Raw genomic sequence first — 21,582 nt, forward strand, 5'->3', positions numbered from 1 at the left:
GGTATGGCATGTGGGTATTTTTTGCTGTCCTGGCACCATAGGGGCTTCCTAAATGCGACATGCCCCCGAGCAAAATTTGCTCTCAAAAAGCCAAATATGACTCCTTCTCTTCTGAGCATTGTAGTTCGCCCATAGTGCACTTCATGTCAACTTATGGGGTACCTCCATACTCAGAAGAGATGGGGTTACGAATTTTGGGGGGTCTTTTCTGCTATTAACCCTTGCAAAAATGTGAAATTTGGGGGGAAACACACATTTTATTGAAATTTTTTTAATTTTTTTTTACATATGCAAAAGTCGTGAAACACCTGTGGTGGTATTAAGGCTCACTTTATTCCTTGTTACGTTCCTCGAGGGGTCTAGTTTCCAAAATGGTATGCCATGTGTTTTTTTTTCCTGTTCTGGCACCATAGGGGCTTCCTAAATGCAACATGCCCCCCAAAAACCATTTCAGAAAAACGTATGCTCCAAAATCCCCTTGTCGCTCCTTCCCTTCTGAGCCCTCTACTGTGCCCGCCGAACACTTTACATAGACATATGAGGTATGTGCTTACTCGAGAGAAATTGGGCTACAAATATAAGTATACATTTTCTCCTTTTACCACTTGTAAAAATTAAAAAATTGGGTCTACAAGAACATGCGAGTGTAAAAAATGAAGATTGTGAATTTTCTCCTTCACTTTGCTGCTATTCCTGTGAAACACCTAAAGGGTTAAAATGCTGACTGAATGTCATTTTGAATACTTTGGGGGGTGCAGTTTTTATAATGGGGTCATTTGTGGGGTATTTCTAAGATGAAGACCCTTCAAATCCACTTCAAACCTGAACTGGTCCCTGAAAAATTGTGATTTTGGAAATTTTGTGAAAAATTGGAAAATTGCTGCTGAACTTTGAAGCCCTCTGATGTCTTCCAAAAGTAAAAACTCGTCAACTTTATGATGCAAATATAAAGTAGACATATTGTATATGTGAATAAAATAAAACAATATTTGGAATATCCATTTTCCTTACAAGCAGAGAGCTTCAAAGTTAGAAAAATGCAAAATTTTCAAATTTTTCATCAAATTTTGGGATTTTTCACCAAGAAAGGATGCAAGTTACGAAATTTTTTTTACCACTAAGTTAAAGTAGAATATGTCACGAAAAAACAATATCAGAATCACAATGATAACTAAAAGCATTCCAGAGTTATTAATGTTTAAAGTGACAGTGGTCAGATGTGCAAAAAATGGCCGGGTCCTAAGGTGTAAAATGGCTGGGTCCTTAAGGGGTTAAAGGGGTACTCCCCTGGAAAACATTTTTTTTTTTTTAATCAACTGGTGCCAGAAAGTTAAACAGATTTATAAATTACTGTTGCTGTTGTATGCTGGAAGTTATTTTCTTTTTGAATTTCCTTTCTGTCTGACCATAGTGCTCTCTGCTGACACCTCTGTCCATTTTAGGAACTGTCCAGAGCAGGATAGGTTTGCTATGGGGATTTGCTCCTATACTGGACAGTACCCCTTTAAAGTCCCATACAAGTCTATGGGAAATATATGTTACTGCATAACTCCCAAACGGATGGAGATATTTCGATAATACTTGGTCACATGTTATTTATACATCCACTAAAAATATAGGATAGTTAATTTAACCCTTAACTATCCCCATTTGTGAGGGTCAGGGTTTTTGTTTAAAGTCCCATGCAAATCTACGTGAAATGTATGTTCCCACATAACTTCTGTACAGCTGGAAATATTTCAATAATACCTGGTACACATATTACTTATATGTCAAATAAAAATATATAATAGTTAAAGGGGTATTCCAGAAAAAAAACTTTTTTTTATATATCAACTGGCTCCAGAAAGTTAAGCAGATTTGTAAATTACTTCTATTAAAAAATCTTAATCCTTTCAGTACTTATGAGCTTCTGAAGTTAAGGTTGTTCTTTTCTGTCTAAATCCTTTCTGATGACACCTGTCTCGGGATACGCCCAGTTTAGAAGCAAATCCCCATAGCAAACCTCTTCTAAACTGGGCGTTTCCCAAGACAGGTGTCATCAGAGAGGATTTAGACAGAAAAAAACAACCTTAACTTCAGAAGCTCATAAGTTCTGAAAGGATTAAGATTTTTTAATAGAAGTAATTTACAAATCTGTTTAACTTTCTGGAGCCAGTTGATATATATATATATATATATATATATATATATATATATATATATGTGTAAAAAGGTTTTTCCTGGAATACCCCTTTAACCCCTTAAGGACCAGGCCATTTTACACCTTAGGACCAGAGCGTTTTTTGCACATCTGACCACTGTCACTTTAAACATTAATAACTCTGGAATGCTTTTAGTTATCATTCTGATTCTGAGATTGTTTTTTCGTGACATATTCTACTTTAACATGGTGGTAAATTTTTGTGGTAACTTGCATCCTTTCTTGGTGAAAAATCCCAAAATTTAATGAAAAAATTGAAAATTTAGCTTTTTTCTAACTTTGAAGCTCTCTGCTTGTAAGGAAAATTGATATTCCAAATAAAAATGGATATTCTAAAAAAAAAAGTTTTTACTTTTGGAAGACACCAGAGGGCTTCAAAGTTCAGCAGCAATTTTAAAATTTTTCACAAAATTTTCAAACTCACTGTTTTTCAGTAACCAGTTCAGGTTTGAAGTGGTCTTCATATTAGAAATACCCCATAAATGAACCCATTATAAAAACAACACCCCCAAAGTATTCAAAATGACATTCAGTAAGTGTGTTAACCCTTTAGGTGTTTCACAGGAATAGCAGCAAAGTGAAGGAGAAAATTCACAATCTTCATTTTTACACTTGCATGTTCTTGTAGACCCAATTTTTGAATTTTTACAAGGGGTAAAAGGAGAAAATGTATACTTATATTTGTAGCCCAATTTCTCTCGAGTAAGCACATGCCTCATATGTCTATGTAAATTGTTCGACGGGTGCAGTAGGGGGCTCAGAAGGGAAGGAGCGACAAGGGGATTTTGGAGAGTACGTTTTTCTGAAATGGTTTTTGGGGGGCATGTTGCATTTAGGAAGCCCCTATGGTGCCAGAACAGCAAAAAAAAAAAACAAAAAAAAACACATGGCATACAATTTTGGAAACTAGACCCCTTGAGGAACGTAACAAGGAATAAAGTGAGCCTTAATACCCCACAGGGGTTTCACGACTTTTGCATATGTAAAAAAAAATTTTTTTTTTCACTAAAATGTGTGTTTCCCCCCCACATTTCACATTTTTGCAAGAGTTAATAGCAGAAAATACCCCCCAAAATTTGTAACCCCATCTCTTCTGAGTATGGAGGTACCCCATAAGTTGACCTGAAGTGCACTACGGGCGAGCTACAATGCTCAGAAGAGAAGGAGTCATATTTGGCTTTTTGAAAGCAAATTTTGCTCGGGGGGCATGTCGCATTTAGGAAGCCCCTATGGTGCCAGAACAGCAAAAAAAAAACACATGGCATACCATTTTGGAAACTAGACCCCTTGTGGAACGTAACAAGGAATAAAGTGAGCCTTAATACCCCACAGGGGTTTCACGACTTTTGCATATGTAAAAAAATATATTATTTTTTCACTAAAATGTGTGTTTCCCACCAAATTTCACATTTTTGCAAGGGTTAATAGCAGAAAATACCCCCCAAAATGTGTAACCCCATCTCTTCTGAGTATGGAGGTACCCCATAAGTTGACCTGAAGTGCACTACGGGCGAGCTACAATGCTCAGAAGAGAATGAGTCATATTTGGCTTTTTGAGAGCAAATTTTGCTCGGGGGGCATGTCGCATTTAGGAAGCCCCTATGGTGCCAGAGCAGCAAAAAAAAAAAACACATGGCATACCATTTTGGAAACTAGACCCCTTGAGGAACGTAACAAGGAATAAAGTGAGCCTTAATACCCCACAGGGGTTTCACAACTTTTGCATATGTAAAATTTATTTATTTCTTTTCACTAAAATGTGTGTTTCCCCCCAAATTTCGCACTTTGCAAGGGTTAATAGCAGAAAATACCCCCCAAAATTTGTAACCCCATCTCTTCTGAGTATGGAGGTACCCCATAAGTTGACCTGAAGTGCACTACGGGCGAACTACAATGCTCAGAAGAGAAGGAGTCATATTTGGCTTTTTGAGAGCAAATTTTGCTCGGGGGGCATGTCACATTTAGGAAGCCCCTATGGTGCCAGGACAGCAAAAAAAAAAAAAACACATGGCATACTATTTCGGAAACTACATCCCTCAAGGAACATAACAAGGGGTACAGTGAGTCTTCACACCCCACAGGTGTTTGATAAATATTCATGAAGTGGTATGTGAAAATGAAAAATTGGATTTTTTTTACACTAAAATGCTGGGGTTACACCAAATTTTTCATTTTCACAAGTGGTAAAAGGAGAAAATGTCACCGTAAGTTTGTAAATACATTTCTTTGGAGTAAGGACATACCTCAAGTCTGGGCGTAAACAGCTTGCACACTGGTCTGAGAGGAGCAGGTCGCATTCAGGGGCCTTGACCTTCTGCGTTGCGGCCTATGGAGCCAGATCAGTGGGACCCCCCCTCAAGGGGCATTACATGGGGTAAATAACTGGGGTACACTAAATAACTAAAATGGGGTACAATGGGACATAAAATTATAAAACAGGGTATGGTCCCAGAATGATGACCCAGAGCATAGCCAAAACTAAAAAATATGCCCACCCCAAACCCTATGCTCTGAATCATCATTCTGGGAATGTGACGTGTGTGGCCGTCCCTAACCTGTTGCCTCAAATGCACACCCCGCTCAGGTGGAGAGAGAGCGCTGCGCATTTGAGGCAACAAAAAAAGTCCCCGATGATAGTGACTCAGTAACCCATGACCCAGATAAAAAAAATACCCCCAGAGGTCTCATCAGTTTTTTTTTTTTTTAGATGAGTTTTTTTGTGCAATTTAGTGGTTTTATGGTGTTAAAATTTGGAATGTACTCTGGATATGGTACATTGGGGTCAAATTATGGAAAATTAAAATGAAAAGGGAAAATTTAGTACTGCATGGAAGTGTGATACTCCCTGAAGCAGTTTTTAATGCAGAGGCCCGGATGATCGGGGCAAGTGTCACACTGAGTGGTGGTGTCCTTCCGAATCCCCCTCCTGTTACACACTCTGCATTTTTTCTGGGATCGTCCCTTCTTTCCAGTGTGGGGGACTTCACCTGGAAAGTGTTGGCCTGGGACGATCCTGGCACCTATAACTCCAGTTCCTTGGGAAATCCGGCCTGCTCTTTCCCGGTCGCCAAAAATCAGGACCTTTAGGACTTCTTCTTGGAACTGGAGGAATGTCCCTGTGTTGCCAGCGTACTGGGACAGTACAAAAGCGTTGTACATGGCAACCTGTACCAAGTAGACCGCAACTTTTTTCTACCATACCCGTGTTTTCCGCATGGCCATGTATGGCTTGAGGACTTGATCAGAAAGATCAACTCCCCCCATATACCGATTGTAGTCCAGAATACAATCGGGCTTGAGGACCGGTGTTGTGGTACCTCGCACAGGGACAGGTGAGCTGCCGTTACCATGAATAGTGGTCAGCATAAGGACATCTTTCTTATCCTTATACCTGACCAACAACAGGTTTTCATGGGTAAGGGCACGGGACTCACCCTTGGGCATAGGTGTCTGCAGAAAATTTAGAGGGAGGCCTCTCTGGTTTTTCCGCACGGTCCCACAAGCGGACGTGGATCTGTCGGCAAGGGATGTGAAGAGAGGGATGCTGGTATAAAAGTTGTCCATGTACACGTGGTAACCCTTATCCAGCAATAGGTGCACAGGCTCCCAAACAATTTTCCCGCTAACACCCAGAGAGGGGGAACAATCTGGGGGTTCAATACGGGAATCTCGCCCCTCATACACTCTAAACTTGAGAGTGTACCCGGAGGTACTCTCACAAAGTTTATAGAGCTTCACGCCATACTGCGCCCGCTTCGAGGGAATATGCTGGCGGAAGATGAGTCTCCCCTTAAAACTGATAAGAGACTCATCAACAGAGAGCTCCCTGAGGGGTACGTAGGCCTCCAAAAATTTGGCCCCAAAGTGATCGATGACCCGCCTCACTTTGTAAAGCCGGTCATGGGCGGTATCACCTCGGGGCGGACATGCCGCATTATCTGCATAATGCAGGCATTTCCGAATGGCCTCGAACCGCCTCCGTGCCATGACCATACTGTAAAGCGGGGTCTGGTAGAAGATGTCCCAGCTCCAGTACTGTCTGACACTTGGTTTTTTGACCAGGCCCATATGCAGCAAGAGGCCCCAAAATGTCCTCATCTCTGCTGCATCAATGGCGTACCATTCATTGGGCCTGGCCAAAACAGAATCAGGGTGGTGGGCGATGAACTGCCTGGCGTACAGATTCGTCTGCTCCACCATTAGATTGACAAAACTGTCACTGAAAAAATTACTGAAATAGTCAATTTCAGTGAATCCAGAATTGTCAATCCGGATTCCGGAGTCGCCAACAAACTCCGGAACCCGTGGCTGATAAGCCTCTGGGGGTCTCCAGACAGGTTCACCGGAAGGGGGCTCTGGTAAACTTGTCTGGGGGGATCGGACTCCTAGTACGAGCAGCATCACCACTCGCACTAGTGCCGGCCACTGGGCCACTAGCATGGGGGGTGCGTGGCCTCGTCTGGCGGCGTCTCCACCGCCGTATAGGTGACTCATCATCAGTATTAGATGATGAGGAGGACGAAGAAGAGCACAGGAATGTTGGATCTTCATCGTCCTCACTGACAGATTCGGAGTCGGAGGCAAGAAAAGCGGGGGGGGGGGGGTTGGTGGCGGGGTTGTAGCGGGTGTGTGTGTGGGGGGGGGATGAGTATGTAGTGTGTGTGATTGGTGTAACTAACTGTATGGGGGGGAAAAAAGTGCTGCAGCCCCCCCCCAAAAAAAATGGCCAAATGCAGCGCCCTGAATCCCTAATAGGGCCGGGGTCACACTAAAAAAATTGTTGTGGACCCTTTAGGTCCTATTAGGGGGTCAGGGGGGGGAAAAAATGTTTAACTTTTTTTTACACTTTTTTTTTACTTTACTTTTTACTTTTTTTACTGGTTAACCCTACCTGTCCCTGGGGCTGTACTCTCTCGCTGCTCTAAGGGGGGTCTTCCTCTGTGAGGGGCTCTGATCTTCACAGAGGGGGGGTCCCTCGCTCCTTCTCGCAGCTCTGGCCGCTGAATGAACTCAGGGAGCAAGCAGAGCCGCGAGAAGGGGCCGTTAACCCCTCCCCTGCCGGCTGCTATTGGCCGGACGATCGTCCGGCCAATAGCAGCGATCCTGGGGGGGTGACGACATCCCCGATCACCTTTTATCTCCGGGTCAGAGGGTCACACGTGACCCGCATCACCGGAATAGCCGAGAATCGCAAGTGTGAATTAACTTGCGATTTTCGGCGATCGCCTACATGGGGGGATCTGATGACCCCCCTGGGCATTGGCGCGGAGTGCCTGTTGATCGATATCAGCAGTCACCCCGGTCCGGTCCCCGCCCTGCGCGCGGCAGGGACCGAAATTCCCACAGGCATACAGGTACGCCCTTGGTCCTTAAGTACCAGGGAGCAAAGGCGTACCCATACGCCCTTGGTCCTTAAGGGGTTAAATTACCCTTACCTACACCCTTATATAAAAGATGAGTTTTTGTTTCAAGTCCCATGCAAGTATATGGGACTTCCAGTACCTTACTCCACAAGCTCCGCTCTGCATCTCCTGGTGAATGTGTCAGTCTGGCTTGCAAGCCATACACCATCCCACAAAGACACGCCCACTTTTAAGCCCCACCATTTTATTCTCTACCCTTTTTGTCCATCGGTCTGGTTTTCAAATCGCGCACACCTGAGGACAGGATATGAGGATGGGACATAAGGACAGGATATGAGGTCGGGATATGAGGATAAAACAAGGATGGGATATGAGGACAGCATATGAGGACGGGATATGAGGATGGGACGTAAGGACGGGACATGAGGATGGGATATGAGGTCGGGATAGGAGGTCGGGATATGAGGTCGGGATAGGAGGATGGGACACTAGGACGGGACACGAGGATGGGATATGTGGATGGGACATGAGGACGGGATAAGGGGATGGGACATAAGGATGAGATATGAGGACAGGATATGAGGAGGGGACATAAGAACGGGATAGGAGGACAGGATATGAGGTTGGGATATGGAGATGGGACATAAAGACGGGATATGAGGCCGGGATATGAGGATTGGACATAAGAATGGGATATGAAGTCAAAAGTTTCCTCCTTTGTTGATTTTCCTCCCCAACAAGGATTAGGAAGGAAAAACCATGCAATGCTGGGTACTCAGCTAGTTGGTCATAAAATGTGATCTGATCTTCATCTAAGTCACAACAATAGACAATCACAGTCAGCTTAAACTAATAACACACAAAGAATTACATTTTACCATATTTTTATTGAACACAACATGTAAACATTCACAGTGCAGGTGGAAAAAGTATGTGAACCCTTGGATTTAATAACTAATTGAACTACATTTGGCAGCAATAACTTCAACCAAATGTTTCCTGTAGTTGCAGATCAGATGTGCACAACGGTCAGGACTAATTTTTGACCATTCCTCTTTACAGAACAGTTTCAGTTCAGCAATATTCTTGGGATGTCTGATGTGAATCGCTTTCTTGAGGTCATGCCACAACATCTCAATCAGATTGAGGTCAGGACTCTGACTGGTCCAATCCAGAAGGCGTATTTTTTTCTGTTAATCCATTCTGTTGTTGATTTACTTCTATGCTTTGGGTCGTTGTCCTGTTGCAACACCCATCTTCTGTTGAGCTTCAGCTGGTGGACAGAAGGCCTTAAGTTCTCCTGCAAAATGTCTTGATAAATGTAGGAATTTATTTGTCCTTCGATGATAGCAATCCGTCACGGCCCTGACGCAGCAAAGCAACCCCAAACCATGATGCCCCCACCACCATATTTCACAGTTGGGATGAGGTTTTGATGTTGGTGTGCTGTGCCTCTTTTTCTCCACACATAGTGTTGTGTGATTCTTCCAAACAACTCAACTTTGGTTTCATCTGTCCACAGAATATTTAAAAAAAATATGAAAAAAAGGATAGTGCTTAAAACTTAACTTTTAATTAAGTTTGCTAAAATTACACCAAATATGTGAGCCCCATAACATATAAAATAAGATATAAGTTAATAAACAGTAGTCCAGAAAAAATTGTTTGTATGGACTATTACTTGAGTAGTATCCAGCTCTCAGGGTTTACAACACAAAATCTCTCAGATTATTTCACACATGAGAACCATGAAAATATATATACCGCCTACAACGCGTTTCTGTCAGCTAGTGTTTGCTGAGGTCATCAGGATGACGTAGTAATATAGTATTACATCAATAGTACATTAAATGCGTTTAGACGTAATAAGTAAAAAAATCTAATTTATGAAAACCTGCAAGGCACCTGCAAAGAAGAGCTGCAAAAAAGGTTCATGCAACCATAAATTCACATATGCGTATGCCTGCAAAAGAAAAGACTTATATATCTATTCATCTTTTCAGATCCTTCAAGAGCGTATTCAATCATGTACTTATTCACTGCACATATATCATGCTGGTGTATACAACCTCCGTATTGCTTTGCAGGTTTAGAGAGATACTGTTATGATGTTAACATAATAGCTCCAGCGCTGAGCAGAACCTGCTTGTCAGCAGGGAGCCGTCACAGAATATTTTGCCAGTACTGCTGTGGAACATCCAGATGCTCTTGTGCAAACTGTATAATGTGCAGCAATGTCTTTTTTTGGACAGCAGTGGCTTCCTCTGTGGTAACCTCCGATGAAATCCATTCTTGTTTAGTGTTTTACATATCGTAGATTCACTAACAGGGATGTTAGCATATGCCAGAGACTTTTGTAAGTGTTTAGCAGACACTCTAGGATTCTTCTTCACCTCATTAAGCAGTCTGCACTGTGCTCTTGCAGTCATCTTTGCAGTCAATTTGTCTTACCATGGACTAGTGAACAGCAAGGCTTTTGGAGATACATTTATAACTCTTTCCAGCTTTATGCAAGTCAAACATTCTTAATCGTATGTCTTCTGAGAGCTCTTTTGTGCGAGGCATCACTCACATCAGGCAATGCTTCTTGTGAAAAGCAAACCAAGAACTGGTGGATGTTTTCTATAGGGCAGGGCAGCTGTAACCAACACCTACAATCTCATCTCATTGATTGGACTCCAGTTGGATGACACCACACTCCAATTAGCTCTTGGAGATGTCATTAGTCTAGGGGTTCACATACTTTTTCTACCTGCACTGTGAATGCTTACATGGTGTGTCCAATAAAAACATGGTAAGATTTAATTATTTGTGTGTTATTAGCTTAAGCAGACTGTGATTGTCTATTGTTGTGACTTGTTGTTGTGAAGATCAGATCACATTTTATTATCAATTTATACAGAAATCCATATAATTCCAAAAGGTTCACATACTTTTTCTTGCAACTTTGTGAACTTCATTTGCTGCTAAGAGCTGCAGACACCATTGGATAGCTGTTAGGGAATAAAAGCAATCTGTACCATTCCTGGTGCTTATGTTCGTTGGCAACCTATAAAATTGCCATTTATTTTTCCAGTCCGGTGTCATAGTGGAGGGGCAAGCTACTCAAGTGCTACAGCCTGGATCGTTTCATTGCTCACCCTTACTTTCCAGTACTTTCTGTTATTTAAAGGAATGGTGGGCATAAGCTAATCTGTTCCCATCCAATCCTGACTCAGCATTGCCTATTTAAGGCAGTTCTGCATATTTTGTGATGCCTGAACAATGTTGTAGTTCCATAGAATTAATTGTAGTGTGCTGTATCAGACCCTGTTATCTGACCTTTACTGGTCTCCTGGACTCTCCTGGATTCTGTCTCTGCCTGAGCCCTCCTGTACAAAACCATCTGTTGTCAAACCTGTTTTTTTTTTACCCTGTACCAGGTCACCTTGGCCCTCTTGCCTGTTACTGCCTCTGCCTGAGTCCCTGTGTACTATATTGACTTTGCAGTGCTTGACCAACTGCTGACTATAATTTGCTTTCTTGCCTGACCCCTTGGTGCCTTGCATATGAATGCCACCTGTTGTGCTGTTCCAGGCCTTACGTATACTGGGACAACACTTAGGAAGCGACCTGGTACCCTCTAGCAGCATAAATCCAGCTTTCACACCTTGGAGAGGGATAAAGGGTGAAAACTTAGAGGATAGTTAGAGTTTGATCCTGAGTGTGGCTCTAAGTCAAACCACTTTGGTAGCAAATTGGGTCCACATCTGTTGCCTTGTTACAGGGAGATCATCAAAACTGCCTGCACCATACCTCTAAGACTTTTCACAATCTTTAATTAAGACAGTGAGCTTCCACCTTTATGTAAGGGGAAAAAGATTTACAAATGTTCACTTATGGCAGATGTGCCCTTTCTCTCCACACTTCCTGGGTCTGATTTCTCTCTTATACTCCTCCCTGATTAAACCACAATGCCATATCTATATTCCTTGGAGAGAGACCTGGCTTAGCATTGGGATGCCTTAGATTGGACCAAAATATGACTGACCTATAAGGTCCTTATGAGATGGTATTTGGTACCTTTACAAATAGCCAATTACAGTGGTTCCTCAATATGCGATGGTTATTTGTTCCAGACGAACCATCGTTTGTTAAAACTATCTTATGTTGAAGGATTCGTACCATGGATTATACTCATGTGTCCCTGCCACTCCGGTCCGTCAGTTCGCCGCTCCTCTGATGCTGTATCACTACGTCGCCACTGCCCTGCATCGTCGCTCTCCGTCGCCGTCATCATGTCACCGATCACTTCTTTATTGGGGGGGGGTGTCTATAATTTCCACCTGTTGTCTGTTCCATTTGCACAACAGCATGTGAAATTGATTGTCGATCAGTGTTGCTTCCTGAGTGGACAGTGTGATTTCACAGAAGTGTGATTGACTTGGAGTTACATTGTGTTGTTTAAGTGTTCCCTTTATTTTTTCGAGCAGTGTATAAAAAAAGTAAATGCACTACACATAAAGTGACTCATATCAGATTTGAAAAATATGGCTTTGTAATCTAAGGTCAAAATCAGGCTACTCCTGAAGGGGATAAGGTGCTTAGAAATTTCCCAGAGTTGTAAACTACTTTTGAACTGTAAGAAGCTATATAGTCATATAGCAATTTCCATTATGTATTATAAGTATCAGAGTTACAACTAACTCTAACATCTGCCCTTGTAGAAAGATGTGTATGTTCTATGTTACTTGATAGAGCATTTTATTGTTTTCAGCCCTAGAAAGAACATTAGCGTTAGTAAGAGTAAAGTGCAAGCTCTGCTTTCAACCAATATTATTAGAGTTGTAAACTACTTTTGAACTGTAAGAAGCTATATAGTCACATAGCAATTTCCATTATGTATTATAAGTATCAGAGTTACAACTAACTCTAATGTCTGCCCTTGTAGAAAGATGTATATGTTCTATGTTACTTTATAGAGCATTTTATTGTTTTCAGCCCTAGAAAGAACATTAGCGTTAGTAAGTGTAAAGTGCAAGCTCTGCTTTCAACCAATATTATAAGATATACCAGCACAGTCTTCTTTAAAGGGGTTTTCCATCTCATGTTTTCAGCTTCCAGAATGCCCTGGAAGGGATAGAATAGGACTGGAGGGGCACATGACAGGGGAATTATGCAGCAGGGATAGGGTTAAATGGAGTTGAGCGGGAAGCTGTTAGAGGAAAGGGAGGAGTTAAGAAGGGGGATATAGGGAAGGAATAGGAAGTTAGGGTCAGTCGGGACGCAGGAAGGAAAGTGTACAGTGCTCCCTACCTGACCTGCGATGGAGGAGATTCTGCGGAGGGTGAGAGAGGAGGCGCTGCTCCGTGGGCCCCAGTGGTTTGCGGAGCAGTTCCCTGCTTACGCTGCTCCGATGGTGCTGCCGGTGGCGGAGCCCGGGTCCCGGTCTAGCGGCCGGCGCTCTCGTCCGCCTGCGCGCTTGTCCCCTGACACCTCTCCTTCTGCGCGGCGACGGCGGGTGGGCTCTCCGGCCGCTGCCGCTGGCGGGAGGACCGGGGGGGCCAGTGGTGTGCGGCCTGAGGGTTCCCCTGCCGCGCTTGCCGGTGCGGCAGGGCGGAATGCGGGGCGCGCTGGCGGTGCGCCCCGGGCTCGTCGGAGGGAGCGTAGATCGGCGGCCTGCTCCCCGGAGGTTCCGGTGGCGAGGGAGCAGGCCAGAGGATGGAGGACGGCGCGTGCCCTGACTGACCCCGCCCCTCAGCCGGAGGGGCGGGCCTCGGCTGGCCTGGTGGTGACACAGGCCGAAGTTCATCGTGCGCCTGCGGCCTCTTCCTTAGGAGGAGGTCGGCGGGCTCTGGGAGTGCGTCCGTCTGCGGCTGCGGCGGGGGGGGCTGCAGTGTGTGGAGGTGAGGAGATCAGCCCCGCCCCTAGTGATGTCAGCGACGACGACCTGCTGCTGGCGGAGGTGCCGGTTCTCCCCCTGGATCTGCTGGCCAATCCCCTGCTCCCCTTCGGGGTTGTAGCGGGCGCGGGTGGTAGCGGGGTCCGGAGGCCCGAGGGTGCTGAAGTTGCTGCTGGTGGAGATTCGTCCGGTGATGCTGCTATCCACGCGGGCAGGGTTCCCCTGGCTCCTCCTCCTGTTGTCGCCGTGAGTCAAGTCCAGGAGATCCGGAGTCGTCCTGCAGCTGGAGCTACGGCCGCTGGTTCGGTGCCGGTGAGGTCCGGTGAGTACACCAATGTCTCCAGTTCGGCGGGTCTGGGGGTGGGGGCGGGTGGGTTGGGTGGATTGCAGTTTTTTGTTGATGGGTTGCATGCTTTGTTGCGGGGTAGCGGGTTGTACGTGGGTGGGTCGCCGTTACCTGTGTGGGGCGCAGCTGAGGGACCTGGGGGGCAGGTGGCTCCGGGGGTGGCGCTGGGGGTGGCTTCTGGGGGTGGCGCGGGGGTTCTGCAGGTGGGGACTCCCCCGGTGGTAGCGGCTTCGGGGTCCGGTGGGGGGGTTCGTTTGGCGGATGCGGCTAGGGGGGAGGTTTATGTGTGCTTTGAGGGCCCCTTAGGCGTGCACCTCAGGGCCGAAGTGAGGGAAAAAATTTGGAAGCAGGAGTAGGTGGATATTTTTTCGCTACTCCCGCTCGAAAAATTTAACCTGGATAGAGTGCGTCCGGATGAATCGAAACGGTTGGAGAAGGTGGAGGAGGAGGAGCGTCGGCGGTACCGGCTGATACCGCGGACGTTCTCGAATTGGCTTCAGGCCTTCGCAATTTTGGCCTGTGTGGTGGGGGAAAAGTCGCCGGAGCATTGCTCCGGTCTCTTTTGTTATATGGATGCGGTGGGGGAGGCGTACAGGGTGTACGGGGGTTCGGCGTGGCTTCGGTACGACGAACAATTTCGTCAGCGTATGGCGGTGCGTTCTGACCTGCGGTGGGACCATAAAGATATTGGGCTGTGGATGCGGCTGATGGCCGCTCCGTGTGGGGGGGGGTGGCTTGCAGTCCTTTCGGGACGGCGCAGGGGGGGCTGGTTCTGGGTCTGGGCGGTCGGCGGGGGCCGGAAAAGAAGTGTGTTGGCAATTCAATGAAGGGAATTGCAAGTTCGGCGCTGAGTGCCGATTTAAACACGAATGTTCGGGCTGCGGCGTGGGAGGACACGGGCTGTCGCGCTGTTTCCGGCGGGGAAAAGGGAGACTGGGAGAGGTTGACGCGAAGAGGGGCGACACCGGTGCAGGTGGGAAGGATGGCACCTTTCCTCGCCAGGTACCCAAATAGGGTTGTGGCGGAATTTTTGCGGTCTGGGTTTACGGAGGGTTTTCGTATCCCCTTCGAGGGGATGGGGTCCGGTAATGGGGCAGTTCGGAATCTGGTTTCGGCGTTGGCCCGCGCGGATTTAGTTGAGGAAAAGTTGTTGAAGGAGGTGTCGTTGGGTCGGATGGCTGGACCGTTTGAGTCGCCTCCGTTAATGGGCTTGCGGGTCTCCCCATTGGGTTTGGTCCCTAAGAAGGAACCCAACAAGTTTCGCCTTATTCATCACCTCTCCCATCCGGTTGGGGGGTCGGTGAATGATGGCATTGACCCGGCGCTTTGCGCTGTGTCTTACACCTCGTTTGATGCGGCGCTGGTGTGGGTCCGGAAGTACGGCAGGGGGGCGTTGTTGGCTAAGACAGATATTGAGGCGGCGTTTCGTCTTTTGCCGGTACACCCGGACAGCTTTGCGTTGTTGGGGTGCTGTTTGGGGGGTCGGTTTTTTGTGGATTTGTGTTTACCTATGGGCTGCTCTGTTTCCTGTGCGTTTTTCGAGCAGTTTAGTTCCTTTTTGGAGTGGGTGGTGTGGAGTGAGTCAGGTTTGGAGTCGGTTCTACATTACCTGGACGACTTCCTTTTTTTGGGCCCGGCTGGGTCTAGGGTATGTGCGATTTTGCTGCGGGAAATGGAGCGGGTGTCGGGTTGGTTTGGCGTCCCGTTGGCGCCTGAAAAGACGGAAGGCCCGTCTACCTCGGTTAAATTTTTGGGCATAGTGATCGACACGGTAGCCATGGAGTGTCGGCTGCCCGAGGATAAGCTGGGAGAACTGAGGGAGGCGGTGGGGAGGGCATGTCGGGTTCGCATGTTGAAACTGCGGGAGGTCCAATCTTTGTTGGGCCGTCTCAATTTTGCGTGCCGGATCATGCCTATGGGGCGTGTTTTTTGCAGGCGTCTCGCTGCGGCTACGGCGGGTGTCTCGCGGCCTAACCACTATGTGCGGCTGTCGGCTGGGTTGCGGGCGGACCTGGGGGTGTGGCAGGATTTTTTGAGTCGGTATAATGGCCGTTCGGTGGTGATGGGGAAGCCGGTGTTGAGTGTGGATTTGGACTTGTATACCGATGCGGCAGGGGGCTGCGGGTTTGGGGCTTTTCTTCAGGGTCAGTGGTGCGTGGGGCAATGGCCGGGTGAGTGGCAGGAGGCGGGGTTGACGAAAAACCTTGCATTCCTGGAGCTGTTCCCGATTGTGGTGGCGGTGTTTGTGTGGGGTGAGATGTTTCGCAATCGGAAGGTGTGTTTCCATTGTGATAACATGGGGGTGGTCTTGGCCATTAACAACCAGACGGCGTGTTCTCCGCCCGTGGTTACGTTGCTGCGGCATTTGGTGTTAAGGGTGTTGGAACTTAATTCACAAGTGGTGGCGTTGCATGTACCGGGGGTGGATAATGCGGTGGCTGACGCTCTCTCTCGTCTACAGTGGGACCGTTTCCGGGAATTGGCGCCGGAGGCAGAGGTGACCGGCCTTCCGTGTCCGGAATGGCTGTGGCGTCTGGTTTAGAGGTGGCGCTTGCTTTGGTCGGCCGCTCAGTGTGCCAGGCCACTTGGTCGGCTTATCGGCGCTGGTGGTCAGACTGGGAGAAGCTGGTGGGGCAGTTGTCAATCGCGGGCGCCCCCGCAGAATGGGAGGCGGCCTTGTTGTTTTATGTTGGTAGGGCGTTTTGCGAAGAGGTGTCTCCGGCGGGAATTGGTCGACGAATGTCGGCCTTGGCATTTTGGTTTAAAGTTCGGGGTTTGCCGGATGTTTCTAGGTCGTTTTTGGTGCGACAGGCGTTGAGAGGGTTTCGCAAAGGGGCGGTGTCCAGGGATGTGAGGCGCCCAGTGACTTTTCCGCTTTTGTGTCAGTTGGGGGTGGCGTTGGGGGAGATATGTTTTTCGGATTATGAGTGTCGCTTGTTTCGGCTGGCGTTTGCGTTGGCGTTTTTTGGGGCGTTTCGTATTTCGGAACTGGTGGCGCCTAGTAAGCGGCGTGTTGGGGGTTTGCTTTTTTCCAATGTGAGTCTGGCTGATGGGGTGTTGCGATGTTTTTTGCGCTGTTCCAAGACGGATCAGGTGGGTCGTGGGGCGACTGTGTGTTTGGCGGCTTTGCGGGGCTCGGATATGTGTCCGGTTTTTTGTTATGCCGCATTTTTGGAAGTTCGGACGGGGGTTGTGGGTCCTCTATTGGTGCATGCGGACGGGGGGTTCTTGTCGCGTTTTCAATTTGTTGGGGTTTTTCGGAAATGTTTGGAGATGGTGGGTTGCGGTGCGAGGGAGTATAGCTCTCATTCATTCCGCATCGGGGCGGCCACCGAGGCGTCTCGGTGGGGCTTGGGGCCTGACGTCATTCGGCGGATCGGGAGGTGGGAGTCGGAGAGGTTTCAACTGTATGTTCGTCCTCATTTGGTGTGAGTGCTGTGTGTTTTGGGAGTGCGGTTGGTAGTTTGTTCTTGTTGCTTTTGTCTTTCAGGTGCCGGCCCGGGACTGATTTGGATTGTCGGCCACTCATATGTGGTGAGGGGCGGGGTGAGGGCTGGTGTTCGCCCGGCGGGCCGCCAGTTGGGCTTGGAGAGTTCGGCAGGACAGGTGCATTGGTTGGGGAAGAGGGGAATGAGGTGGGCGGAGCTGTTGGCCAGGGTTCAGTTCTTTGTCCATTTAGATAGGGCCCCCGATGTCCTGGTTATACACCTGGGTGGGAATGATTTGGGTGTGCGGAGATCGCGCGATCTGATCAGGGACATCAAGATGGACTTGTTCAGGTTGTGGTCGTCCTTTCCTGGCCTGATTGTTGTGTGGTCCGAGATGGTGGCTGGGCGCAAGTGGAGGCAGGCTCGTTCGGTGGTGGCCTTAAATAGGGCTCGGATTAAGGTTAATAAAGTTGTTAGCAAATTCGTGGCCCGGAATGGGGGACTGGTGGTGCGACATCGGGAATTGGAGGGGGGCCCTTCGGAGTTCATGGCTGAGGATGGGGTCCACCTCAATGTTTTGGGAATGGATCTATGGATTTTGGAGATTCAAGAGGTAGTGGAAAGAGCCCTTAGTTTGTGGAGGAACGGTGACCAGTGAGGTGTCACTTGTCGACGTTGTGGCGGTGGCAGGAGAGAGACCTGGAGGGACATGTGGATGGCATGGAGGTGATGGGATACAGTGTGGAGGTGGGCTGGGAGCGGTTCCCAGCCCGATGGAGAAATTCTTCAAGGGGACATGGGTCCCAGGATGGTCGGGGGGCCTCACAAAACGGTGCTCCTGTGCAGGTGCTCACGGCTAGGAGTAAGGGAGGCCCCATTCTAGTTTGGGCTCGGTAACAGTGCCTTCAGGTCCTCCTCCTCATGTATTAGGGACAGGTTAACTTATGTTAAATTATGTTTAAGGATGTTTATACAATGTTTATGTATGATGTTCATACTATAGTTGCATTACAACGTTTTAATTGTGTTATTTAATAAAGGGGCTGCTGTGGCCTTGTTACCACCAACATTGTGTCTGTCGTGTTTAAGGTAAGGGGTTGTTATGGGGACAAAGGGGTTGGTGGGAGGTAGGTTACAGCAGCTATAATATCCCCTAGTCATGCATGCTCACCTGGTTTGTGTGGGTGGTGAGATATATAAAATAGGCAGTTCAGTCCAGCAGCACTCCGTGGGCGGTACCACTGCTGGCCTAAACTGATGCTAATCACCCATAGCAACATAGGGACATTGACAAGCATTACGCCCTCTCCTTGCCCTTTCAGTGAGATGAGGTGGCTGGGAAGGGGAGCCAGCATGCTTGAGCACAAGCAGTAAACAAGGGGTAAAAGAGGAGTGGCCTAACATAAAAATAAGGGAAGTTTGAAAATGATATATATTAGCAAAACTATTTACCTTTACGTGCTCTACAACTTAAAATCTGAATACAGAGATGGAAATACCTCTTTAAGTGCAGTATTTTCCCCCCCAAGATTCTACAAGAATATCTCTGCTTTTCTCCCCAAAATGCATCACACAGTGTTGACATACCTTCTGGAAAGCTTTGCATGTTTCTGACAGCTGCTTAATGTCTTGTGCATCAAGAAATGATAAGATATGTATCTTGAGGCTATCAGGTATCCGAACAATGAAATCAAATTGTCCTCTGCACAAATTTAATATATATTTCATTGTGTCCTTGCCAAAGATCTTTTCTAATGGCCCTAGATAGTTTAAAAAGCAACACTGTTAATAATTTAACATGAAACTGAAACAAGAGTAATACATTTAAGATAAAGAAACATGTTCTTGATATATTAAAAATTAATATGGTACTGTTAAAAGGTTACCCTCACTGTGACCCACCAGTGTACTTTTTGCACAACCTGTTCACCCTTTGACCATGCTTGTTTTAGTGGATACCTACCTACTCCAGGTGAAGGTGGTGTAGGTGAACTTTATTTTTTTACACCTCTAATTTGTGTGTGGTGGAAAATGTGTACGTGCACCAAGTTTATTAATTGATGCAAAGCTTGTGATAAATATGGGACAGGTACACATTTTTCACTTCAGTACTCAACATTGCCTCCTCTGCAACTTTTTCTGCAAAATGTTAACCCGTTTGCACCAAAATGTGCGACTCATTACTAATTCTGTTCACAGCCAATTTTGTACGACAGGTCTGAGCTTGTGTAAATGTAAGACCTACTAAGGGCATTGCAACAAATTGTGTAAGAAATTGCTAATAACAAATCCATTATCATTGCATTAAAGTTACTACAAATCCGTGTATCACAACATACCATGATTTCTTGTGTAAACCAAATTTAACACTAAGACAAATCCTACGACAAATTAACCCACTTTTAAAACCCCAAATAGCAGGTAAATCTTTTGATAAATTCCCTCCCAAGTATATAAGGAAGTGACATTCTCTAGACATCTGCTAAATCCAGATTCATCCACCAGACTGCTAGATTGTGAAATGTGTGTGGTGGGCAGAGGGAGTGATGAGAGTTATACTGGGTGTAGTAGTCCTTGATATATATGTGTCATATGGCAAGGTGGTAGCCAACCCCATGTTCCCTTGGTTCCCAACCACAACCTTTTGCCAGGGACGCTGTTCCTGTCTGCAAAGTGCAGATATGAAATCTCTGGACACTAGAATTCAGTAAAACAACTTGAATAAATTCACTCAAACTTCTGGAGCAATTCCAACAAAAAAATGTTGCTTTGATATAACATGGAATGTTTCATAACTACACCAAAAAAAGAAGATACCAGTATACTGATTTGGATACAAAAATAGTGAATAAACTTTATTCAAGTGCATTATAAAATCATACATAAAATACAAGGTACTATACAGATGAAAGCTACAGAAAGAGGTAGTGATGCTAAATCCACAATGGTAGACAGTACGAACGGCAGGGATACAGTCCACAGATGTCAAATTGCAACATGCCCATAAATAGTAAAAATAAATAATGAAACATACATATAATGAGTGTATAAGGCTGGCATATGTCCTCAAACAGGCTATGAATAAAGTGCAAGTAGCAAGTTGTGTAGCACCTAGCCCTGTTCAGAGGTCAGTCAGCAGCATTATATAATAAAAAAGAGGAGAGCATGAAAAACAGCATAAAGTAACAAATACCTGCCATACACCAATAAGGGAGATCACTACCTGTACCCCAACGCGCGTTTCGCGTATGGGCTTCGTTCGGGGAGCGTGTCTAGTGCTAAAAGGCGTCCCTATTTATAGTGGTCCTCCAACCATAATTGGTTAGGGTAAGGTTGAGGGGCAGCTATTGCAGCCAATGGTGATGGGTGTATTACAAAATCACCTACTTGTTGATGCGCATCAGTTCCAACAGCCAAAGTGATAGGACAGATACCGCATGTGGCGCTGGTGCCCGCTGGCTCAGCGGGTGACGTCACTTCCTCCAGCGCCACATCCGGTCTGGCTCCCGATCACCTGACCTGCACGTCATCGAGTCGAGATCACATGACTGATGCACCACAGCGTCCCATGGCGCATCATACCCGTGAGATCACACTACAGCTCGATGACACATGAGTCAGCCGATCACGTGATGTGCACAACTCACGTGATCGTTGTCGGCGCCCGCCATACTACCAGGGAAGAGATCACTATGATAATGATAGCTAATACGGTCACATGATAGTAGTCACATGACTAATGTAGCCAAACGATGTTAATAAAAGAATAATGGTAACAAGTAAATAGATAATAAATTAATAATAATAAGAACAAAGAAAGCATCACCAGTATTTTTTCACTTACTGGTGATGCTTTCTTTGTTCTTATTATTATTAATTTATTATCTATTTACTTGTTACCATTATTCTTTTATTAACATCGTTTGGCTACATTAGTCATGTGACTACTATCATGTGACCGTATTAGCTATCGTTATCATAGTGATCTCTTCCCTGGTAGTATGGCGGGCGCCGACAACGATCATGTGAGTTGTGCACATCACGTGATCGGCTGACTCATGTGTCATCGAGCTGTAGTGTGATCTCACGGGTATGATGCGCCATGGGACGCTGTGGTGCATCGGTCATGTGATCTCGACTCGATGACGTGCGGGTCAGGTGATCGGGAGCCAGACCGGATGTGGCGCTGGAGGAAGTGACGTCACCCGCTGAGCCAGCGGGCACCAGCGCCACATGCGGTATCTGTCCTATCACTTTGGCTGTTGGAACTGATGCGCATCAACAAGTAGGTGATTTTGTAATACACCCATCACCATTGGCTGCAATAGCTGCCCCTCAACCTTACCCTAACCAATTATGGT

At 46.4% G+C, this 21,582-nt stretch overlaps 1 protein-coding gene across 3 annotated transcripts in view; it reads right to left on the reverse strand.

Moving 5' to 3' along the window:
- The window catches only part of LOC130355627 (F-box only protein 36-like), an 83,916-nt gene that overhangs the window by 9,220 nt on the left and 53,114 nt on the right, over window positions 1-21,582 (reverse strand). For all 3 annotated transcript variants that reach the window (XM_056556006.1, XM_056556004.1, XM_056556007.1), the window contains one exon: window positions 18,809-18,981. In XM_056556006.1, the coding sequence (XP_056411981.1) occupies window positions 18,809-18,981 (173 nt within the window). The remainder of the gene's footprint in view (window positions 1-18,808; window positions 18,982-21,582) is intronic.

This window comes from Hyla sarda, chromosome 2, assembly GCF_029499605.1.
Source record: "Hyla sarda isolate aHylSar1 chromosome 2, aHylSar1.hap1, whole genome shotgun sequence".
Classification (NCBI taxonomy): Eukaryota; Metazoa; Chordata; class Amphibia; order Anura; family Hylidae; genus Hyla; species Hyla sarda.